Below are 22,807 nucleotides of genomic sequence, written 5' to 3' on the forward strand. Positions count from 1 at the left end.
CCCGCATATGAAAACGGTGTTCAAACCATGTGAGGTATCACCGCGATCGTTAGAGCGAGAGCAATAATTCTAGCCCTAGACCTCCTCTGTAACTCAAATCATGCATCCTGTAGAATTTATACGTCCCCTATGGAGGTTTTAAGGGTAAAATTGGTTGCCATTCCACGAGCGGGCACAATTTTGAAGCATGACATGTTGGGTATCAATTTACTCGGCGTAACATTATCTTTCATAATATAAAAAAAAAAAATTGGGCCAACTTTACTGTTGTCTTATTTTTTTTAATTAAAAAAAGTGTATTTTTTCCAAAAAAAAGTATGCTTATAAGACTGCTGCGCAAATACGGTGTGACAAAGTATTGCAATGACCGCCATTTTATTCTCTAGGGTGTTAGAACCCCAAACATTATACATTTTTTTTCTAGCAAAAAAAAAAACTGTTTTTAACGTGTAAACAACAAATCTCAGAAAGAGGCTCGGTCCTTAAAGCGGGAGTCCGGCGACCAATCCTTTTTTTTTTTTTTTTTTAGGTCATTGAGACACTTTGCTAACCCCAAAATAATACTCACAGTTTGGGTGTAATATTTCCGCCTCTGTCTGTTTTCGTACTGAAGATTAACTTAAATGTGATGCTGGCTGTTTTTCATCTTGCTTGTGGGCATGTGAAGCCCAGAAGCATTGATTTCCTGGATGCGCTGAATGCTGTTCATTCACAGCTTGTTCACAAGCATGATCATTGTTTCCGCACTGAATCTTGGGCTGACACTAAGCTCCCAGGAGACAGTGCGGCGCCGGGGAAAGGCAATAAACACGCCTACTCCCATGGGAGGAGAGACAGGAAGTGCCACAATAAAGTACAATATAAAGGTAAATACAGCGGTAAAAAAAAAAAAAATTTGTGCGGCATTTGAACATCTATGCAATTAACTGAAGGGGGTAAGATTAAGTTAAAATTTGAGTGGAACCCCGCTTTAAGTGGTTAAATTATGTGTAATAAAATGGAATGACAGCGGGAAAAAGTATTCCACGCCTGAAGAAAGGGAGGTGCAAAAAGGCATGGAAAGCCAAGACAGCAGCTGAAATCTATCAGTAATTAGAAACCAATCCTGCCCTATGTCAGTGCAAATTAATATCTGCTGGTTTAGTTTCAACTGATGGCCTATATAAAGATGTCTCATCACCAAGGTGTCACACAAGAAATATCTTGTGATGGGTAAAAGCAAAGAACTCTCTCAAGACCTTCGCAGCCCTATTGTTGCAAAACATACTGATGTCATTGGTTACAGTTTGGTTTCCAAACTTCTGAATGTTTCAGTGAGCGCTGTTGCAGCCATAATCCGAAAGTGAAAAGAACATAATTTCACCATAAACCGGCCATGACTAGGTGCTCCTCACAAGATTTCTGACAGAGGAGTGAAAAGAATTATCAGAAGAGTTGTCCAAGAGCCAAGGACCACTTGTGGAGAGCTTCAGAAAGGCCTGGAATTAGCAGGTACAATTGTTTCACAGAAAACAATAAGTAATGCACTCAACTGCCATGGCCTGTATGCACATTCACCACGCAAGACTCCATTGCTGAAGAAAAAGCATGTTGAAGCTTGTTTAACTTTTACTGCACTACATTTAGACAAGCCTCTGAAATACTGGGAGAATATAGTCTGGTCCGATGAAACCAAAATTGAACTCTTTGGATGCCATAATACACACCATGTTTGGAGGTCAAATGACACTACACATCACCCCAAAAACACCCCCATACCAACAGTGAAGTTTGGAGGTGGGAACATCATGGTATGGGGCTGTTTTTCAGCATATGATACTGGCAAACTTCATATCATGGAAGGAAGTATAAATGGGAAAAAAATATACCAAGATATTGTTGATAAAAATTTTCTGCAATCTACCAGGATGATGGTGAAATGAGGGTGTACATTTCAGCAAGACAATGATCCCCAAATTCAATGCCAAGGAAACTCTCCATTTGTTTCAAAGAAGTAAAAAGAAGCTGCTTGAATGGCCCAGCCAATCTCCTGACTTGACTCCAATAGAAAATCTTTGGAAAGAACTAAAGATCAGAGTTCATAGAAGAGGCCCATGGAATCTTTTTAAGCTTTAAAAACTGTGTGGAAGTATTGGTTCAAATGGCACCTGAGCAATGCATATGACTAGTTTCTCCATGCAGGAGGTGTCTTGAAGCTGTCATTACCAACAAAGGATTTTGTACAAAGTATTAAATATATTTCAGTTAGCGTGTTCAATACTTTTTCCCTGTGTCATTCCATTTTATTTATTTTTCCTGCGAATTTCCGTATTAGACTCCCAGGAAAATAGTGCAGGGACTTTTTTTTTTTTTTTCCCCACACTGGAATCAGATTGCATGGGTGTTTTCACCCATGCAATCTAATTCCTGCCCGAATCCACAGTTAGCACTGCGATCTGTGAACCGATCTGGGGGTGTCATTAACATTGTAATGACACCCACAGCGGTTTGCAGAGGGCAGTGTGAACTGCCTGCGGGAGAGATGCAATGCGGGAACCGGCGCTGGAATTGCGTTTGTTCCTACATCGCATATGTGTGAAGCTGGGCTTAGCGTTCATATAATTAACATGTAAAAATACATAAGTGATCCATATAGTGAGCTTGGTGATGTTATTCACTATAAGGTCATCACAGAGGACAAAGAAGAAAAGCGGTTTAATCTCCAAATACGGAAAGGTTTCTTCACAGTAAGAGCTGTGAAAATGTGGAATAAACTCCCTCGAGCTGGTTCTGGCCAGCTCAGTGGATTGCTTTTAAAAAAGCTCTGGATTCTGTCCTAATTATACATAATAGAACTAGATACTAACATTTATAGGTAAAGTTGATCCAAGGAACATCCGATTTTGCTTCTTGGGGGGATCAGGAAGGAATTTGTTCCACTGCTGGAGCAATTTGGATCATGTTTTGCTGGAGTCTTTTTTTTTTTTTTTGGCCTTCCTCCTGGATCATTTGTGTGTGTAGGATTGTGTGTGTATATAAGATTGTATAACTATATGTATTCTTGTTTTATTGGTTGAACTAGATAGACTTGTCTTTTTTTTTTTTTTTTTCAACCATACTAACTGTAACTATGTAAAAATACCACTAGAATTTGAAAAAATGAGCCCTTTGCAGGTTTAAAGTGTTACTAAACCCACAACAGTAAAATCAGTCTGTATATGCCATGTTTGTTATACTCACTCACTGTGGAACTTAAAGTGGTTGTAAACCCATTTAAAAAAAAAAAAAAAAAAACTAACACCTGCAAGACAAAGGCATAATGAGCTAGTATGCATAGCATACTAGCTCATTATGTAATACTCACCTGAGATTGAAGCCCTCGCTGCAGTGCCCATACACAGCACCGGCCAGCGACATCGCTCCCGGGAGTTACTTCCGGGTATCGTGGGTCTGGCGCTTGGCCAGAGCTGCGATAACTTCACTGAGCCGCCGGTAACGGCACACTCACTGAAGCAAACGGCACGTACATGCTATTGCTTCAGTTTGCATGTGCCGATGACGTGGTATGCATAGATCCTCCCCTCCCTGCAATGCCTTGTTTGGGAAAGCCAGCTAGCACACAGGCAATAGCCAAACCTGCACATGCTCAGTTGTGTCTTTTATGCTGGAGAGAACAGTTACTTGTTCTCAGCGATAGCCAGGTCACATGATCTTGGCATCTCACATGTGGGCGCGTATACAGGCTGCAGCGAGAAAATCTCCACCTCCTGGACTCTCGGCACTGGAGAAACTCTGCAGTTTATCATGTGACCCGTGGTATACAGATCATCCAAAAAGGTATATGGTGGCAGTATTTTAATGTAAAAAGAGTTATAAGCCGTGGGGGGGGGGGGATTATTTTCATATTACTGGGTTTAGTAACACTTGGCTGTACACGGAGCACTCTAGCACAGCAATGTCTCAGATCTCCCCAACGCTTCCATCTTCACCTGGTCTTCTTTCCGGGTTCGTGGACTCCGGCTCTTTGAATAGCCCGGGCCGCAATGACGGCACTCCTGTACATGGGCGAGGGAGCCTCTGCAATGTTGCGGCGCTCTGAATTCTATGGCACACTGTATACCCTGAATGCAGAGCGTCACTGCGCATGGGAGGGTGTTGTCATCAGCTATTGCCGATGTGAATATCTCCTAAATGGTACACGTTTTAGGAGATATTCATTGTACCCACAGGTAAGCTTACCTGTAGGTACAACTTAAAAAAAAAAAGTTTACTACTGCTTTAACTGTGAATTTTGGCCCTACACTTATTACTTTTAAACAAGGTTCACACTTCTGCTAGATTGAAATCATCATGTGAGCTCAGCTGAACTCGCACAATTTCATTCCTGCAATTTTTCAGACTTCAGGGGTGATTTCAGAGACATCTGTGCGGGTTCCTGAACGGATATCTATTGAAATCGCACCCCAAGTCTCCAATAGGACAGAAATGACTTTTGGGAATCAAAAAGTCGATTCGGACAGTGCCATTGCCAGCAATAGCCACTGAATTGCGCATGCTAAATCGTATCAATGTGAACCTAGGCTCACTCTGACATTCATGACATGGTGCAATTGATGTTACATACACATGCTTACCGTATGCTGCACTTTTTTATTATGGGGTGTGTACAGGTGTGATGTGGTGCTTTTTAAAATTTTGTTTAATTTTGCATTTTGGAAAAAATTTTCCCCGACTTTTTATTTTGTTTTATAACTTTTTTGCTGTCACAAATGGACAAACCGATCCCCTAGGTGATGGCACAGGCAGGCGAAAGGTACTCTTTATGGACACGTTAGACCCTCATTGTCTCCCCTAGCCTCCAATGCAGCTATTCTAGTTGCCAAATGTGTTCTTTATATCTAGAGATGACATTCTTAGTTCTCAATGTAATTACACAGTGAAGTCCCTTGTGAGTTACCTTGTTGGAGTGAACAAAGTAATTTGGGACTGTTTTATCCGTGGTTTACAGGAGGCAGCGAGGACATTTCCTCATCTACATGTGACAGGAGATAGTTGCTTAAAGCTTGGATGATCTTTTGTTTTATCTAATCATTAAAACCACATAGGATAAGCTTAATGTATACCTGCAAAGTTTACAAATATAGAAAGTTAAAGCTGTACTCCGGGCACAAATTCTGTTTCTGGCAGCTACCCTCCCCCAATGTTATCCCGTTTCAGCAATTGGTGTGGAAACGGACCTTTATGCCGGCCATAGATGGATCGATTCTCCTATCAATGCAGTCAGTATTGATGGGAAATCCCTCCTGTGGAGCCAGTGTGTTCTTTGGACGGGTGGTAGTCATCCCTGCCGGGAGAACAGTGACTACTGACATCGGCTATAATAGCTGCTAGCAATAATCACATGTAAAAGCCAACAGGCTGGTTGTACCCAAGTTGATCGATCAACTTGGGTACTTTCAGCCTGCCCATACGTGGCTCGAATCTCGGCTGGTTCAGCAGGGACTGGCTGAGATTTGAATCGTCTATGGCCAGCTTTATTGGATATCTACACTCACCGCCCACTTTCTTGGGTACACTTGTTCAATTGCTTGGTAACACAAATTGCTTATCAGCCAATCGCATGGAAGCAATTCTATGCATTTAGGAATCTAGACATGGTGAAGATGACTTGCTAAAGTTCAAACCGGCACCAGAATGGGGGGGGGGGGGGGAGTGGAATATGAACGTGACATGGTTGTTGGTGCCAGACGGGCTGGTCTGAGTATTTCAAATACTGCTGATCTGCTGGGATTTTCATGTACAACCATCTCCAGGACTTACAGAGAATGGTCTGAAAAAGAGAAACTATCCAATGAGCGGTAGTTGTGTGGACGAAAATGCCTTGTTAAAGTCAGAGGTCAGCGAAGAATGGGCAGACTAGTTTGAGATCATAGAAAGGCAATAGTAACTGAAATAACCAATCGTTACAACCAAGGTATGCAGAATACCATCTTTGAATGCATAACACATCAAACCTTGAAGCAGATGGGCTACAGCAGCAAAAGACCACACCGGGTGCCACTGTTGTCACCTAAGAACAGGAAACTGAGGCTACAATTTACAAAGGCTCACCAAAATTGGACAATAGAAGATTGGAAAAACGTTGCCTGGTCTGATAAGCTGTGGCATTTCAGATGGTAGGGTCAGAATTTACATAAACATGGAAGCATCGATCCATCCTGCTGTTTATCAATGGTTCAGGCTGGTGGGGTAATAGTGTGGGGGATATTTTTCTTGGCACACTTTTGGCCACTTTTAGTAACAATTGAGCATCGTTTAAACACCACGGCCTACCTGAGTATTGTTGCTGACCATGTCCATCCCTTTGACTACAGTGTACCCATCTTCTGATGGCTCCTTCCAGCAGGGTAATGCACCATGTCACAAAGATCAAATCATCTCACCACTGGTTTCTTGAACATGACAATGAGATCACTGTACTCCAATGGCCTCCACAGTCACCAGATCTCAATCCAAAAGTGCACCTTTGGGATGTGGTGGAATGGGAGATTTGCATCATGGATGTGCAGCTGTCAATTCTGCAGAAACTGCGTGATGCTTTAATGTCAATATGGACCAAAATCTCTGAGGAATGTTTCCAACACCTTGTTGAATCCATGCCATGAAGAATTAAGGCCGTTCTGAAGGCAAAAGGGGTCCAACCCGATACTAGCAATGTGTACCTAATAAAGTAGTCGGTGTATGTCACTCAGTTCAGTTATTGACCTTGCAGGACAAATGTTGAGAGAAAATCATTTAAAAGACAAATCATGTACTGATAGTGAAAAAATTAGTGAGAGGAATAGAAAAAGTAAAGCACAATCACAGCACAGCACTACTGAGCAGGTAAAGATGGGCTTTTGGTGCACACAGCATCCTCTGATAACATTTCATGAATTTCCAGGTTACGTCACCATTAACCACTTGCTATCCTCGCTATAGCCAAAAGACGGCTACAGTGCGGACTTAATTTGCCGGGAGGGCGTCCCTGGACATCGTCCTGTGCTTGAGCGGCCTGCGCACCCCCTGCTTTGTGATCAGCGAGTCTATGAGACTTGCCTGATCGCAGATCCTAGTAAGGGGTCGATCCCGACCCCCTTACCACGTGATCAGCTGTCAGCCAATGACAGCTGATCATGTGATGTAAACAGAGCCAGTAATCAGCTATTTTTCCTCCTCGTGCTGATGGTGCAAAGAGGAAAAAAAAAAAAAAAATTCAATTACTGGCGGCTGCGAGAGGGACATCGGTTCCGATCGTGAAGGTACCTACCAGTGCTCACCAGCGCCACCTATCAGTGCCCACAGTGCCGCCTATCGGTGCCGACCATGCAGCCTATAAATTAATCAGTGTGTCATTACCAGTGCCACCTACCAGTGCCCATCAGTGTCAACTTATCTGTGCCCATTGGAGCAGCCTCATCAGCGAATATCAATGAAGGAGAAAAAATACCTGTTTGCAAAATTTATAAAAAACTAAGATATTTTTTTTTTAATTTTTGTCTTTATTTTTCGCTAAACAAAAAAAAAAAAAAAAAAACCCAAATGGTGATTAAATACCACCAAAAGAAAGCTCCATTTGTGTGAAGAAATGATAAAAATTTCATTTCAGTACAGTGTAGTATGACCGCGCAATTGTCATTCAAAGTGTGACAGCGCTGAAAGCTGAAAATTGGTCTGGACAGAAGGGGGGTGTAAGTGCCCAGTAAGCAAGAGGTTAAAAAGCATCCTTTGCCCCAGTGATGTGTTGTGCCTATAGGTTCTGCTCTGGAGTGTCTTAACAGAAATGTTTTATCAGCAAGAGGTGTTTATAGGCTGCAATTAGAGCACTTGTAGCATCAAATTCAGCCATCTAATCTATTCAGAAGTCTGAATTCAAGGATCTGTAGTGTAGATTGTACAGGCTTGTTTTATTTATTTATTTATTTTTTCAAGTATTGTTGCTTCAGTGTAGCTTTCTGTTGTATAGCAACAAGGCACATTCCAATGGAGCAAAGTGCAGAATTGACAGATTGTAGTATGTGTCCAGTCTCTGTGAAATGGTTTAGGACAATACCAGTCTGTCCATAGGTCATTGTATGCAAATCTGTTTACATGGTAATCACTGTGTAGGTTGAATAGTTGAAAATAGTAAAGTAAGTTATTTTACAGAAGAGAGCTGTGAAGATCAACAGGTATTTTTTGTACTTTTAAAGAAAATGTTCTTAGCCTGAAAAGGAAAAGTAATGTAGAAACCACATCCAAGGACTGGTAAGCTGCAGTATATTCCAATTTTTGGGTTTAGATACGCTTTCACTTTATACATGCGCTCTTCTTTTTTTTTTTTCATAAATACAATCCATAAGCTTTAAGGGTAACTCACTTTCGAGGGGGGAAAAAAAATCAAATAAAAAAAATAATATAGCCTGTACCAGTGATGGCAAACCTTGGCACCCCAGATGTTTTGTAACTACATTTCCCATGATGCTCTGCAGTGTATTTGAGCATCATGGGAAATGTAGGTTCTCCATCACTGGCCTATACAATTGCGACTCAAGTCATATTGTAATTAAATTTTGTTAAAAATGACCTGTCCTTTTCAGTCTGCAGCTCTGTAATTTTCTGTGAAATGCAATATGGCTACCTGGATGAGTTCTGTACACAGAATGTGTACAGAACACTCCCCAGATATGTCATGTCCTGCTAGTGTGATTGGCTCACTGATTTTACCAGAAGTCTATACTACAATACAAGTCAGATTTCAGACATCCCCTGCAACTAAACCTTTTTGGTGAGATACTCCCAATAGGAAATCACGTCTAAAGGGATGCAGGCCCTGCAATTTTCCTCATTACCTCATTAGAGCTTTGCAGGTGCAGCAGCTGGTTGATGATTAGGAAACCACTTCCATTAGGGTCGGTTCACACATGGGCAACACGACTTTAGCGCGACTTTGTACCGCGACTTCACGCGGCTTCAGCGCGACTTTAGCGCGACTTCAGCGCGACTTCGGCAAATTACGAGGCGACTTGAAGTCGCCTCCATGACAGGCGACTTCGCCTGTGGCCAATCACGGGGCAATCAGCTCTCTGGAGGGAGGGGGGGAGGGAGGGGTTTTTCCCTGCAAAGTCGCTTGACTTTACAGAGAGATCCGACTTGGAGGCGACTTCCATTGATTTCTATGGTACAGGTCGCCTACCAAGTCGGATCAAAGTAGTACAGGGAGTACGCTCTGAAGTCGGAGTGACTTCAGTAGCGTCTATTAAGACGCTAGCGTTCACTCCCATTCAAACTATTTCTGGGGCGACTTGGGGCGACTTGAGGGCGTACAAGTCGGATCCCAAGTCGCCCCAGTGTGAACCGAGCCTTAGACTCACTTTTGAACATGGGCACAGACAAACACACAGGAATTTCTTCAGAATAACAAAAGGTAGGATTCTGCAACAAAGTTTGTCAAAATCCTTGTAATGTACATAGATCACCCAGAGGGGAATGTAGTATTATTATTATTATTATTATTATTATTATATATTTTTTCTCTCAACAAAAGTGGAGTTGCGCTTTAAAGCGTCACTAACCTATCCTAATTCCCCTAAAGTAACATCATGTGGGAGCTCCTGAACCTCTTCTTTTCCGACTCATTTCTAGTTGGAATGAGTAGTGCACAGTAGTTGTGTTTATGTGCGCTACTCTATGCACACTACAAATCCCATAGTCCCTAGTTAATCTCTGAAGTGAGAAAGAGATGGTGGCTACATTACTACATACAGTGGGACCCTGGAGAACGGATGTAGTGACCCTCTAACAGGACATCATAGTGCATCAGCAAAAAAGAAATAAAAACATTTTGGACATTTGGAGGAGACTGAGAGCAATATAAGTTACTTTTTAAATGAATAATACATACTTGAATAGAAACCAGTTACACACACACACACACACACACACACACACACACACACACACACACACACACACACACACACATAAAAATATATATATATATATATATATATATACACACACACACATTACACATATATATATACACACACACACGGCTTTTTTCCTCAAATAATAGGTGCTGGAACTCAACCACGACCCCCAACCCCCCCCCCCCCCCCCCCCACACACACACACACACCCTCCAAATCACATCAAATAGTGGGTGTGGTCATATTTCACAAACAGTAGAAGGATATTAAAGTCTTAAAGGGGTATTACAGTATTACATATCAGGATTGCATTACATACAGAGTTCATAGCTTTCACTTGTAAATACAGAAACCAGACTTTATCTATATCCCATAAATGTTGGTGCAACCAAAACTTAAACCCAGGGCACAAAGATGCAAAGATAGAAAGGGGAAGACTACCACAATAATACCTGTATGGACAATGAAGTCCATATGGTGCACTGTGTCCATGGGAGGATAAAACAAGGGAAGTGTCTGGTTAAGCTGAAAGGAGTATATAAACTCCAAACTGGTCAGAGGTATACCACCAACATCACACCGCCATCCTATGGGGGAAGGCGCCAAAAACCGAGCAGCAAACCACCGCTCGACAGCCGACACCAACCCTTAACACTGTTTGGCTGTCAGGTCCTGCCCTGCTGGGAGCTGGCCATGGGCTTTGGGTCCTGCTGACCTGTAGGTCCTGCTGGGAGCTGGCCATGGGCTATGGGTCCTGCTGGCCTGTAGGTCCTGCTGGGAGCTGATCATGGACTGTAGGTCCTGCTAGGACTTGCCCTTGGCTGTGGGTCCTGCTGGCCTGTAGGTCCTGCTGGCCATAGCATGTAGGTCCTGCTGGGAGCTGGCTGTGGATCTGTGGGTCCTGCTGGCTGCTGGCCAGTGGGGTCGGTTCAATGGGCTCTTGACTGGACTTGCCCCCCAGGGCTAAGGCTGCCAGCCCTCCCCTGCTGGTTGTTTATTCCCTACCTGTGTGGAATCAACAGTTAGCAAAGCACTGTGCACTATCCCCATGCTCCAGCCCATCCTCCATTGCTACTGGCTGCCAGTCCTCTTCCTGGTTGGGTGACGCCAATGGGGAATTTACTTAAACTGGAGCAGACAGAATCTGGAGCAGTTATGCATAGTTACCACCCTCAGTTTGTTCAGTTAATGAATGAAAAGTAGAAACTGCTTAGTTGCCAATGCACAACTGCTCCAGTCTTGGTAGGTTCACCTCCTAGTGTCCCAAGTTATTGCGCTATCCATTTCATCATAAAAGTTTGTATGTACAGTGTAGTATAGACCAGGCAACACTTGCATAATCCAGTGCAGTGCGATAATGAAAGGTATGTTCTAAAATGCACATCTTGGTATTTTGTAGCTTGATGCTCCAAAATGTGCATAATCCAAAATCCCATGGTTTTTAGTTGTGTCTGTGCGAACAGGCTTGAAGCTTGTGGCTCAAAAAAAATGCTTCTTTTGAGCTACAAGCTTCAATTGTTTTTGACCCCAATAGTCTTTTTTTTTTTTTTTTTTCAATATTTTATTTCATCCAAAAAAGGCGGGTTCAGGGTCACACAGCAAACATATCTACCTATTAACATTACAGATGCAAAAAGATGATAGACCGTTATCTGGCTATTAGGTCAGGTCACCGATATCATACACAATGTACATTCAGTGAGTATTTTATACCCATAATATAACTACCGAGGCATAACCCTCAGCAATCACATCCTAAGTCGCCTTTACCATTTTCCATTTTCAAAGTTGTGAAAGAGATAGCATTAGAAAGAAGGTAGGTAGAACTGAGTATAGAAATGAGAAAAGGGAATAAAAAAAAGAGGGGGGGGGAGGGAGAGGAGGGGGGAGAGGAGGTCCAGGTAAAACAATGAGCAAGTGGACAACTAATGTCCTGTTATGATGTTTATGTTCGTCTATCAGAGTTAAAGTGGTGTTTTTTTTAAATGGGAACTCCTCTTTAAGTAGTGTCAAGCCTTTTCAGAGAAGATTACATATTCCACAACCTCCATAAGTTAGAGTATACTTCATGTTTATTTTGTGCGGACAGCATGAGATCTTCCATTTTCCTGATCTCTTCCACTTTATGAAGCCAACTTCCAACAGTGGGGGGTTATGTGCTCTTCCTTTTAAGAGGGATGCAAATTTTAGCTGCATTTAGCAGATGTCGTAAGATGGATTTTTTGTACTTTCTAGCCAAGATAGTTGTAACATGAAGTTGAAAGAGGGCTGGATTCTCAGGTATTTTATGGTCAGTGAATTTTTGCATAAAGTTCCGTACTTCCCCCAATATGGACCCCAATAGTCTTTAACCACTTGCCACCCAGGCCAATTATGACACCTCTTTCCTACATGTAAACATAATTTTTTTGCTAGAAAATTACTCAGAACCCAAACCTTATGTTTTTTTTCAGCAGAGACCCAAGGAAATAAAATGGTGGTCGTTGCAACTTTTAATCTTGCATGGTATTTGCACAGCAATTTTTCAAACTTGTTCTTTTTTTTTGGAAAAAAAAAACAAGTTTCATGCAGAAAAAAACAATTAAGTTAGCCTATTTTTTTGCATAATGTGAAAGATGATGTTTTGCAGAGTAAATAGATACCTAACATGTCACTCTTTCTTTAAAATTGCGCACACTCATGGAATGGCACGAAACTTCAAAACTTAAAAATCCCCATAGGCGACGCTTTTAAATTTTTTTACGTGTTACCTGTTGAGTTACAGAGGAGGTCTAGTGCTAGAATTATTGCTCTCTCTCGAATGTTTGCGGCAATACCTCACATGTGTGGTTTGAACGCTGTTTACATATGTGGGTGCGACCTACATATGTGTTCGCTTCTGCGAGTGAGCACGTGGGGATGGGGGTACTTTTTACATATTTATTATTTTACTTTTTTTTTTTTTTTTTTTTTTTTTTTTTTTTTTTAATCTTTTTTAAGTGTTTTTTTTTTTTTTTTTTTTTTTTATCACTTTTATTCCTATTACAAGGAGTGTAAACCTCCTTTGTAATAGGAATAGGGCATGACCGGTCCTCTTTACAGCGAGATCTGGGGTCTATAAGTCCCCACATCTCGCCTCTATGCTGGGAAGCCTGAAATCCAAAAAGAAAAAAAAAAAAAGAAAAAAGATCTAGTCTTCCTAGCTGAGGCAACAAAATGTTTTCAAATGCAGAGGCTGGACGTGACGTCATAACGTTGCACCCAGGCCTCCAAATGTCATAGAGACTGCCAGGGGCCATCTGGCCTATGGTATTCTCTATGATGAACTGCCGGTGGATTCCTCCTCTGTCTCGCCAATCGCACAGGTGAGCCTGTAGAAGCACCGGAGGGCGGCGGGGGGGGGGGTTTCCCCTTCCGCCGCCTGTAAAAATCAAGCGGCTGAACCACTATAAATGTCTTTACGGTGTAGAGAATCACCGGCTGTAAAATAAGATATCGGAATGATGCCTGTAACTGCAGGCATCATTCAGATATTACCACTCAGTCTGCAATGTCCTATGACAGCTTGCAGGTATGAAGTGGTTGAAGAAGGAATATGGCCAAAGCTCTTTTTGCCATACTTCTCTTGTGGGTCACAGGAGTGCATTTGACAGTTACTGAAAAAGCGTTCTATCTAAACCAATAAAGGCTAGTTTTTCTGATGTCTCCCACTGCACTCCAGTGATCCAGATTTAGTTGACAGTGAGCTTTTGTCACAGAGCCAGAGATCCTGACATTAATGTTGGGATCTGCCCAGATGCCAGACTGACGGCTGGATCAGCCTCCGTGTGCTGCTGGGAGACTGAGCCAGCTGCTTCTGCCCCTCTACAGCCCGTCGCTTCAGTGAGCGCTGGCGGGGCAGAGCAGAGAGCCGTGATGGACAATCGCTGCTCTGTGCTCAGAGCGGACCTGAGGACTGCGTGATTAGCGGTCTCTGTTCGCTGAGTTCTTGGTGTGGATCTGGCAAGGGACAGCTGCAGCATCAAATTGGTATTGGACACACCTAGGTACTGTAAGTATGACCGTTTTTAATATTATGTTATTTATTTATTTTAAATCCTGCACTTATATTGTGTTACCTTGCTCAAAAAAACTCACCTTTTGCGCCCCCCCCCCTACTAACTAGCTTTACATTGGCAAAAAAATATTAACCGCTTGCCGACCACCCACCGTCATTTTGGCACGATCCCGCAAACCGTCGTAGCTATACGTAGGCTCGCGGGATCGGAATAGCAGGCGCCCGCACGCCCGATGGACAAGCGGGGGTGCCAATGCTCGTGGCCAATGGTCGTGATGACCACCGGCCACGAGCGATTGCGAGCACAAGAGACCGAACAGGGACGGGTGTGTGTAAACACATACTTTTCTGTTCTGAGAGGAGTGACAGATCGTGTGTTCCTGTTGGCTAGGAACCACGATTCGTCACTTCCTCTAGTCAGTCCCCTCCCCCTTAAGTTAGAAACACACACTAGGAAACACAGCCCCTTGATTGCCCCCGTAGTGTTAACCCCTTCACTGCCAGTGACATTTTTACAGTAATCTGCATTTTTATAGCACTGATCGCTGTAAAAATGCCAATGGTCCCAAAAATATGTAAAAAATGTTCAATGTGTCCGCCATAATGTCGCAGTCCCGATTAAAAATCGCAGATTGCCGCCATTACTAGTAAAAAAAAAATAAAAATGCTATAAATCTATCCCCTATTTTGTAGATTGCTAACTTTTGCGCAAACTAATCAATATACGCTTATTGCGATATTTCTGGTTAAAAACAATAAAAAAAATGTAGAATACATATCGGCCTAAACTGAGGAGAAATTTGCTGTGGTTTTTTTTTTTTTTTTTTTTTTTTTTTAAATGGGGATATTTATTATAGTAAAGGTTACAAGTGTTTTTTTTTTTTTTTTTCCACAATTGTCGCTCTCTTTTTGTTTATAGCGCAAAAAATAAAAACCGCAGAGGCGATCAAATTCCACCAAAAGAAAGCTCTATTTGTGGGGGGAAAAAAGGATGTCAATTTTGTTTGGGTGCAGCGTCGCACAACCGCACAATTGTCAGTTAAAGCAACACAGTGCCGAATCGCAAAAAATGGCCTGGTCATTCAGCAGCCAAATCTTCCGGGGCTGAAGTGGTTAAACAAGCCATAGATGCCCTCAATGTCTGTACAAAAAAACAGCAAAGCAACCAAAGGCGCTCACCTCAAATATAGATGCAGCCTTAATGATTGTGTCCCCCCCCCCCCCCCCCCTTGGTAAACTGATAAATCAGTGTTTTCCTTCTCACAATGGCTGCTTTAGCAACCAACACACCTAGGATAATGCTGTGCAGTGCCCTCCAGTATGTACTGCACTGTCATGACCACAGTACACAAATGGTAATACTGGAGCCAGTACAATCCGGTATGCATTATTATTTGTCAAGTGTCCTTTCTAACTTAATTCTCTGAGCCAGAGAAAATCTTGTTTTTATTACCACAAGCAATCATCTTTCTTTTTTTTTCTTTTACAAAAATAACTGGCTTTCTGTTACAGCCACAGGGCCGCAAATCCAAATCACAGGTTGTTGACTATAAAAGACCTGTTACTAACATTTACAAGTGTATTTATATACTTTTCCAGTTCTTGAGTTCAATTCCTGTAATAATCTGATCTTCGGGCAAAATATTCTGAAGCTGACTTCAAAAAAATGTGGTCAGGCCCTTCTCAGCTTGGGAGTGGCCTTAAAATGTATCTAAACCCAAAAGCAAAAATGTAAGCTATTGCAGCTTGGCAATGCTTAGATGTGGTGGCTACTTTGGTTTTATTTAGGCTTTTTTCCTTTTATTTTCCCCTGGTGATCCAGCCAGTAAGTCTGTTATTTTTCAACTTCCTTTAACCACTTACGGACCGCCCAGCATACATTTTCTGCAGCAGGGCGGCCGCTCTGTGCAAAATCACGTACCTAGTATGTGATCTGACACTTCCGGGTCTGGGGTGTATGCGTGCGCTGCCAGCGCCATGCTCCCGTAGTAATTCTACGTAGTGGGAGCTGATTGGCGAGTACGGCAGACTCTGCCAGCACCCGCAGATGCTTTGGTACACAGGCAGAAAAGCAGTCTGCCTATGCATACAAGGCAGATTGCCGTTCTGTGAATAGAGAAGGCATGGATCCTGTGTTCCTGTAAAGCAGGAACACTGATCCATGTCTTCCACTAATAAAAGCACCTCCCTCACTACACTGAAACACTGGCTAGGCACACAGTTAACCCTTTGATCGCCCCTGATGTTAACTCCTTCCCAGCTGGTGTCATTAGTACAGTGACAGTGCAGTTTGATCACTGTATTAGTGTCACTGGTCCCCAAAAAAGTGTCAGTGTCTGCTTTGTCCACTGCAATATCGCAGTCCTGCTATAATTCGCTGATTGCCACCATTACTTGTAAAAAAAAAAAAAAAAAAAAAATTTAAGAAAAAAATATTACATATTTTGTAGACGTCATAATTTCTTTTGTGCAGACCAATTAATATACACTTGGGGGTCACATTCGGCTCAACTGGCAGACCATTGTCGGTACAAAACAGGAGATTGCTGATTGTCTAGATTAGAAACAGTAGTCTAAGCCAATGGTTCTCAAACCTGTCCTCAAGTACCCCCAACAGGCCGTGGTTTGGGAATTTCTGTAAGGCCCCTTTCACACTGGGGCAGTGGGGGCGTCGGCGGTAAAACAGCGCTATTTTTAGCACTGTTTTACTGTCGTTTTTGCGGCTGTATTCGGCCGCTAGCGGTGCAGTTTTAACCCCCGCTGGCGACCGAAAAAGGGTTAAACCCGCTCGTACAGCGCGGCTATAGCCGCGGTATTACCGCGGTATAGCCGCGCTGTCCCATTGATTTCAATGGGAAGGAGCGGTGAACACGCCGCTCCTTCACCGCTCCAAAGATGCGGCTCGCAGGACTTTTTTTACTGTCCTGCCAGCACACTGAACAAACAGCGGAGGCTGTTTAGGGGCGGTTTGCAGGCGGTATTTTTAGCGCAATAACGCCTGCAAACCGCCCCAGTGTGAAAGGGGCCTAAGTCCCCTTTCACACTGAAGCGGTGCGCTGGCAGGAGAAGAAAAAATCTCCTGTCAGCCGCTTCTTTGGAGCGGTGAAGGAGCTGTGTATTCACTGCTCCTAAACCGCTCCTGCTCATTGAAATCAATGGGACAGCGCGGCTATACCGTTCGGGACAGATGTTGAGAGGCATTTCAAACTCCTTTTAACAGCGTGTAAACGCGGTAACTTCATTTAGCTGTGTTTCGTTTACAGGCATTTTTAATTTTTGGCCATTTAAAAAAGTTTTTAAACGCAAACGTGGCATATAAAACGCGTCAAAACGGACGTTTTTAAGCGTCTGTTACTATCTGTCAAGTTTAAATTGTTCAGGAGAGGTTGTAAAATGTCCCATGTACATTAAGCCTAAGGGTCTTGTGCTTGGAATCTTAATGGTCTGTACATCACTGCAGCCGGTGCATCACTAATGTAATGTGCCCTTGTCTTCACAGCCTCTGGGTAAATGGATGTCACCTCTGGGAGCCAGATGATCTCTGGTGACGAGAGTTCTGCCTAGCAGCTCCAGCACCAAGTGCAATGAGCGGGGGAGTGGAGCAGCCGGATATCCTCAGCGTAGGAGTCCTGGTTAAGGAAAGATGGAAAGTGGTAAGTTGTGCATTTTTTCTTAGTTATTGTGTTACCTTACATTTCTTTTTTTATTTTGCTTTTCCTTGTTTTCTCATATAAACCTGCTGTCATTGCAGATTTAAAAAAAATGACAAGGCTGATGCAAAAGCAGCTTGAAACAGCATCTTAAAGTAGAACTCCAGCAATCTATACTTTTTATACTTTCCCCTGCATGGATTCTCAAAGTGGTCTGTCCCTCAAAGTGGTCTGTCCCTGTAGAGGATCCAGCCATTTTCTTAACAAGACTATTGCCCTGTACACACGGTCGGATTTTCTGCCGGAAAATGTGTGATAGGACCTTGTTGTCGGAAATTCCGACCGTGTGTAGGCTCCATCACACATTTTCCATCGGAATTTCCGACACACAAAGTTTGAGAGCTTGCTATAAAATTTTCCAACAACAAAATCCGTTGTCGGAAATTCCGATCGTGTGTACACAAATCCGACGCACAAAGTGCCACGCATGCTCAGAATAAATTAGGAGACAAAAGCTATTGGCTACTGCCCCGTTTATAGTCCAGACGTACGTGTTTTACGTCACCGCGTTCAGAATGATCGGATTTTCCGACAACTTTGTGTGACCGTGTGTATGCAAGACAAGTTTGAGCCAACATCCGTTGGAAAAAATCCTAGGATTTTGTTGCCGGAATGTAAGATCAATGTCCGATCCCGTGTATGGGGCATTAGACTGTCCTGTGGAGAGGATTCTAGTGACCCTGTGCATAAACAACTAGAGACACTTTGCAAGGACTTATTCTCCATCATGGGCCCTACAACTGACAATGTTTGCCTGCCAGAACTTGTGTCTAGCCCGAGGGTTTGTCTAGGGATCCTGGTTCGTTTCTTCATGGATCCCTCAGCCCTCAATCAACTGGAGATCATGCCTGCGGCCCTGCTGTACTGTGTAGATGGCCTAGTGGATATTGTACACCTCACGTCCAGAATAGGTCTCCTGTTTTTTTTTTTTGTTTTTTTTACGCGGTGAACCCTTTGTCTCAAATGTTAGTCTGTGGAGCAGCCATGCAAAATTGCTTACTGTGCTTGCCTTTTGTGTCCCTAGATGCTTACATCAAGGACCTCACTGAAGAGAAGAGTACCCTTTTGCCCCCGCAAGGCTAGGCCTCCGCTTGGGGAGCTCTCTATTTTGGCAAATAAGGAAAGCTCCATTCGTTTCTCTTAAACCACAAAGCCAAGCCCAGCTCTGAGACTCAGTTCAAGACTCAAGACTTCAAACCTTGGTCTTAAATCCTTAAAACCTGTGTACAAGTCCCTTGCAATGAGAGGATGCGCCCATATTTCAGAGTGGTGGGAAATGTTGGCCTTTGTGACCTCCTGGTCCCAAAACATTTCCGACACATATTAAAGATCCCACTCTTGAAAACTGTTTGTCATCGGCAGCGGCACAGCCTCCGCTTAAACTTCATATAAAAAAAGAGCCCAGGATAGACCTTTTTTTTTTTTTTTTTTTTTTTTTTTTTTTTTTTTTTTTTGTAAATGCCTTGCTTGGGCAGACGGGACAAAGTCAGGCAAACTTCTGGCTGCTATTGCCCTTTGACAAATGAATCCTCCTTATGCAAGTGCTATAAAATCTACAACCGAATTGCTCATTACCACTCCTGAGGATGTATTGGCAGTTTTTAAGTCCTTCTATGAGGAGCTCTATGGCTCCTGGGTAACCTTTACCAGCAAAGATTTATTTAAATTCTTGGATGGAATTAACCTGGGATAACGTAAATGTATTTTATTGGGATTTTATATGAAAGACCAACACAAAGTGGCACATAATTGTGAAGTGGAAGAAAAATGATAAATCGTTTTCAAATTTTTTTTTTTTTTACAAATATCTGAAAAGTGTGGGCTGCATTTGTATCCATCTAGTGTAACCAATTGCCTCCAGAAATCACCTAATTAATATATAGAGTCCATCTGTGTGTAATTTAATCTCGGTATAAATACAGCTGTTCTGTGAAGCCCTCAGTGTATTGGTAGAGGACCTTAGTGAACAAACAGCATCATGAAGGTCAAGGAACACACCAGAAAGGTCAGGAATAAAGTTGTAGAGAAGTTTAATGACCTTCCCACTGGGCACTTGTTCCCCCTTCCTAACCAGACCAATTTTCAGCTTTCAGTGTTTTCACATTTTGAATGACAATTACGCAGTCATGCTACACTGTACCCATATTAAATTTGTGTCCTTTTTTCACACAAATAGAGCTTTCTTTTGGTGGTATTTAATCACCACTGGGTTAAAATATGAATTTTTACAACATCCGAGTGACTGGGGGGGGTCTGTTGACACCAAAGCCCTGGGTATACGTTTTGGCGGCTCAACTCCAACATCTAGCAGGATCCGAAAATGGTGGCCTGCATACATTTTCCTATAATAGGCCTGCTTCTATATTTTATTACAGAAATCCCTGCTAGTCTTGGATTCTGCTATCCCACCCTTTTATTCGATTTACTTATCCCACACTATGTTTGATATACAAGGTCTGGCAGTCTACTAAAACAGTACTGGACATCTCGGGGTAGATTTACACTGTTGTGGTCAAAGAAAACATTTTTTTAAGATTTTTGAACTGCAAGAATTTTCCAGGTGGGGACGGGCAGGGATCACCACACCTGATGCAATTATACTCTGATGGTAGCACTAAATTTACTTTTAGAGGTGTTTTTTTCTTAATCTTTAACTAGGACATGCTGTGAAGATCCAAGGCATGACCCCAACTGTTTGTTTTTCTCTTGTTCCTATCGTGTATGGTATAGTCCAAGCAAATACCACTAAGGGTCTTATTTCTTGGGTATATATGTGATTGTTTTCTGAATTTCTTTCTAAATTCCCTATTCCATGTAGGCTGAGATGAGATGTCAGTCTGGATTTGGGAGACATATGGGACCAAATATTGCAGAGTGTACAGCTGGTTTCACTATCTCCGACTCATAGGGTGACTCGGCTTTTTCATCCTGTATAGGATTTACTGTATTCCGGAGCTGCTGTGTAGGGTAGGCAGGAGAGAAAATTCTGTGTTTAGATATGCCCAATCTCCTGGCTCTTTTGTGCATCTGTTCTGGAGATGTCCAAAGCTACATCAGTACTGGCAGAAAGTGTGTGTGTTGAATTCTGTATATGACACTGCTAACTCCAGATCCTGTTCTATGCCTACTAGAGTATGTAAATTGTAACAACTTGGATCATGACCAGGTAGTGGCTATCGCAAGATCACTCTTTACAGCATGTGAGTTGATAGCTTCTCACTGGGTCTCATCCAATCTTCTTACCCTTGGCCTGGATCCTGGAGATGGATAAATATGTAATGCTTGAGAAATACACCTACGTTCAACGTAACAACCCTCAAAAAGTTGAATAAAATATGGAAAAAATGGATAGATGCACTGCGTTCTAATTTTAATCTTAAAAAGTTTGGTCATGTTGTTGGTAGATTAGGATGGCCTGTCACGGAAAATTTGTCATATATTATGAATATAACCTCTCGGCTGCTCTGAAATGTCTTTCTGAACTATTTTGGTTATTTCCGAATATCTTTGTATGTTCTGGAAAAATCTGATGGTAGAACTAACTGTATTGATGCTGTTATTTGCTTTTTCTTCTTGTTTCTTTCTTATTTAGCTTTCTTTGCATTTTGTAATAGGTAATTATGTGGTGCTCCTTCTCAAAGTGATATAATAATCAAACATAAATTGTGCATACATAACCTGTGTTAGGAGTTGGGTGACGCTCGAGTCGCAGAGTGCTGGATTGCAGCTGTACTTAATGTTTTAAAGGCAAATTTACCCTGCTTTTAAGCAAGTGCATCTCTTTTAATAAATTGGGGATTTCAAGATATACTACACTATGGCTACCTACATTGTGTTTGAGTGTCTGAGAGCAAAGAAATAGACAGTGGGGCTCTTAAAGAGGTATCAGCCTAACAGCATCACAGAGGAAGGTGCCAATATTTGGTAAAGAGTTCTCAACCTATCCATACCCATAGGGGGACCAAGTGCTTTTGTCTTAACTAGGTACGTTTTTTGTTCCATGTCCTAAGGTGAGCGCATTGGAGTGTAGATAACGGGCACACACTTGCATGACAGTTAAGATATTGTTAACGTTTGTGCATGAGAGGAAGGAGGAGTTATAGTGGATATCTCACTTTAGGACTCATTTTATGTGTGCCCCCATAGCAAGCTGCTTACTGTGGGGCCACTGAGCAGGAGGGAGGGGCCAGGAGCGCAGAAGAGGGACCCGAGAACTGGAGGATCCAGGCTGCTCTGTGCAAATCCACTGCAACAGAGCAGGGAAGTATAACATGTTTGTTATTTCTTTAGGAAAAATAAACGAGCCTTTACACACTTTAAGGCTTCAACCTTGTACAGTATAGGATTTCATGTCATCTGTGCCCAGTCTTGCCACGAAGAGTTAATACAACTCTGAGCAGGCCTCTTCTCTTTTTTTCAGTGAGCTAAAAATGGTCAGACAGAGAAATAGATGTCTGTTTCTCGCCCTTGCTGTGAGTGACAGGTGATTGCCTCTCTCACACTCATGCATGAGATATGTAATTCTGTGTACTTCAGATCCCCTCCTCCTTTCTTCTCCAGCTCTTCCAGGATTGGTTGCTCCACACCTCAGCATGATTGGGCATGCTGAGGTCATGTGGTGACTTTCCTGGGTTTTGACTGGATGTTATTGATGATGGGCATAATCCACAAGACCAGCAGAAGTTCAGTGTAAGAAATATTGATGCCTGGCCAAGGTGAGTGTAGAGGGGGGTGGGGAGTCTACTGACATCACAAGTCCACTTGGAACAAAGGGTTCAAGCTCTACATTCCCAATGTGTCTGACTCCAAATCCTATGGCCACATCACCCTGATATCGCCCGATCTCGTCTGATCTTGGAGGCTAAGCAGGGTTGGGCCTGGTTAGTACCTGGATGAGAGACCACCTGGAAATACCAGGTGTTGTAGGCTGGGTGCGCCGGAGCCTCAGTTTATGTTTGATATCCAAAAATCTACTAACGGGAAAATCCTTCAGTTACCTGGGAAGTGATAACATATGCCAACCTTTTTTGTTTAGGTTAGGGAACAGTCCTGGAAGAGGCAACTGTCCAAGAGAAGTGACCCAGATCAGAAATGACCTTGCCCATTAACATTTTAGAAAATCAGGCAGAGCT

At 42.6% G+C, this 22,807-nt stretch overlaps 1 protein-coding gene and 1 pseudogene across 2 annotated transcripts in view; both read left to right on the top strand.

Annotated features, from left to right (window-relative positions):
- TTBK2 (tau tubulin kinase 2) overlaps positions 1–22,807 on the top strand; it is a 255,290-nt gene that overhangs the window by 47,003 nt on the left and 185,480 nt on the right. For both annotated transcript variants that reach the window (XM_073609369.1, XM_073609370.1), the window contains exon 2: positions 17,465–17,618. In XM_073609369.1, coding sequence (XP_073465470.1) covers positions 17,550–17,618 — 69 coding nt within the window. In that variant the 5' untranslated portion in view covers positions 17,465–17,549. The remainder of the gene's footprint in view (positions 1–17,464; positions 17,619–22,807) is intronic.
- LOC141120646 (5S ribosomal RNA) lies at positions 22,486–22,604 on the top strand (annotated as a pseudogene).

The sequence above is a fragment of the Aquarana catesbeiana genome, linkage group LG13 (assembly GCF_042186555.1).
Source record: "Aquarana catesbeiana isolate 2022-GZ linkage group LG13, ASM4218655v1, whole genome shotgun sequence".
Classification (NCBI taxonomy): Eukaryota; Metazoa; Chordata; class Amphibia; order Anura; family Ranidae; genus Aquarana; species Aquarana catesbeiana.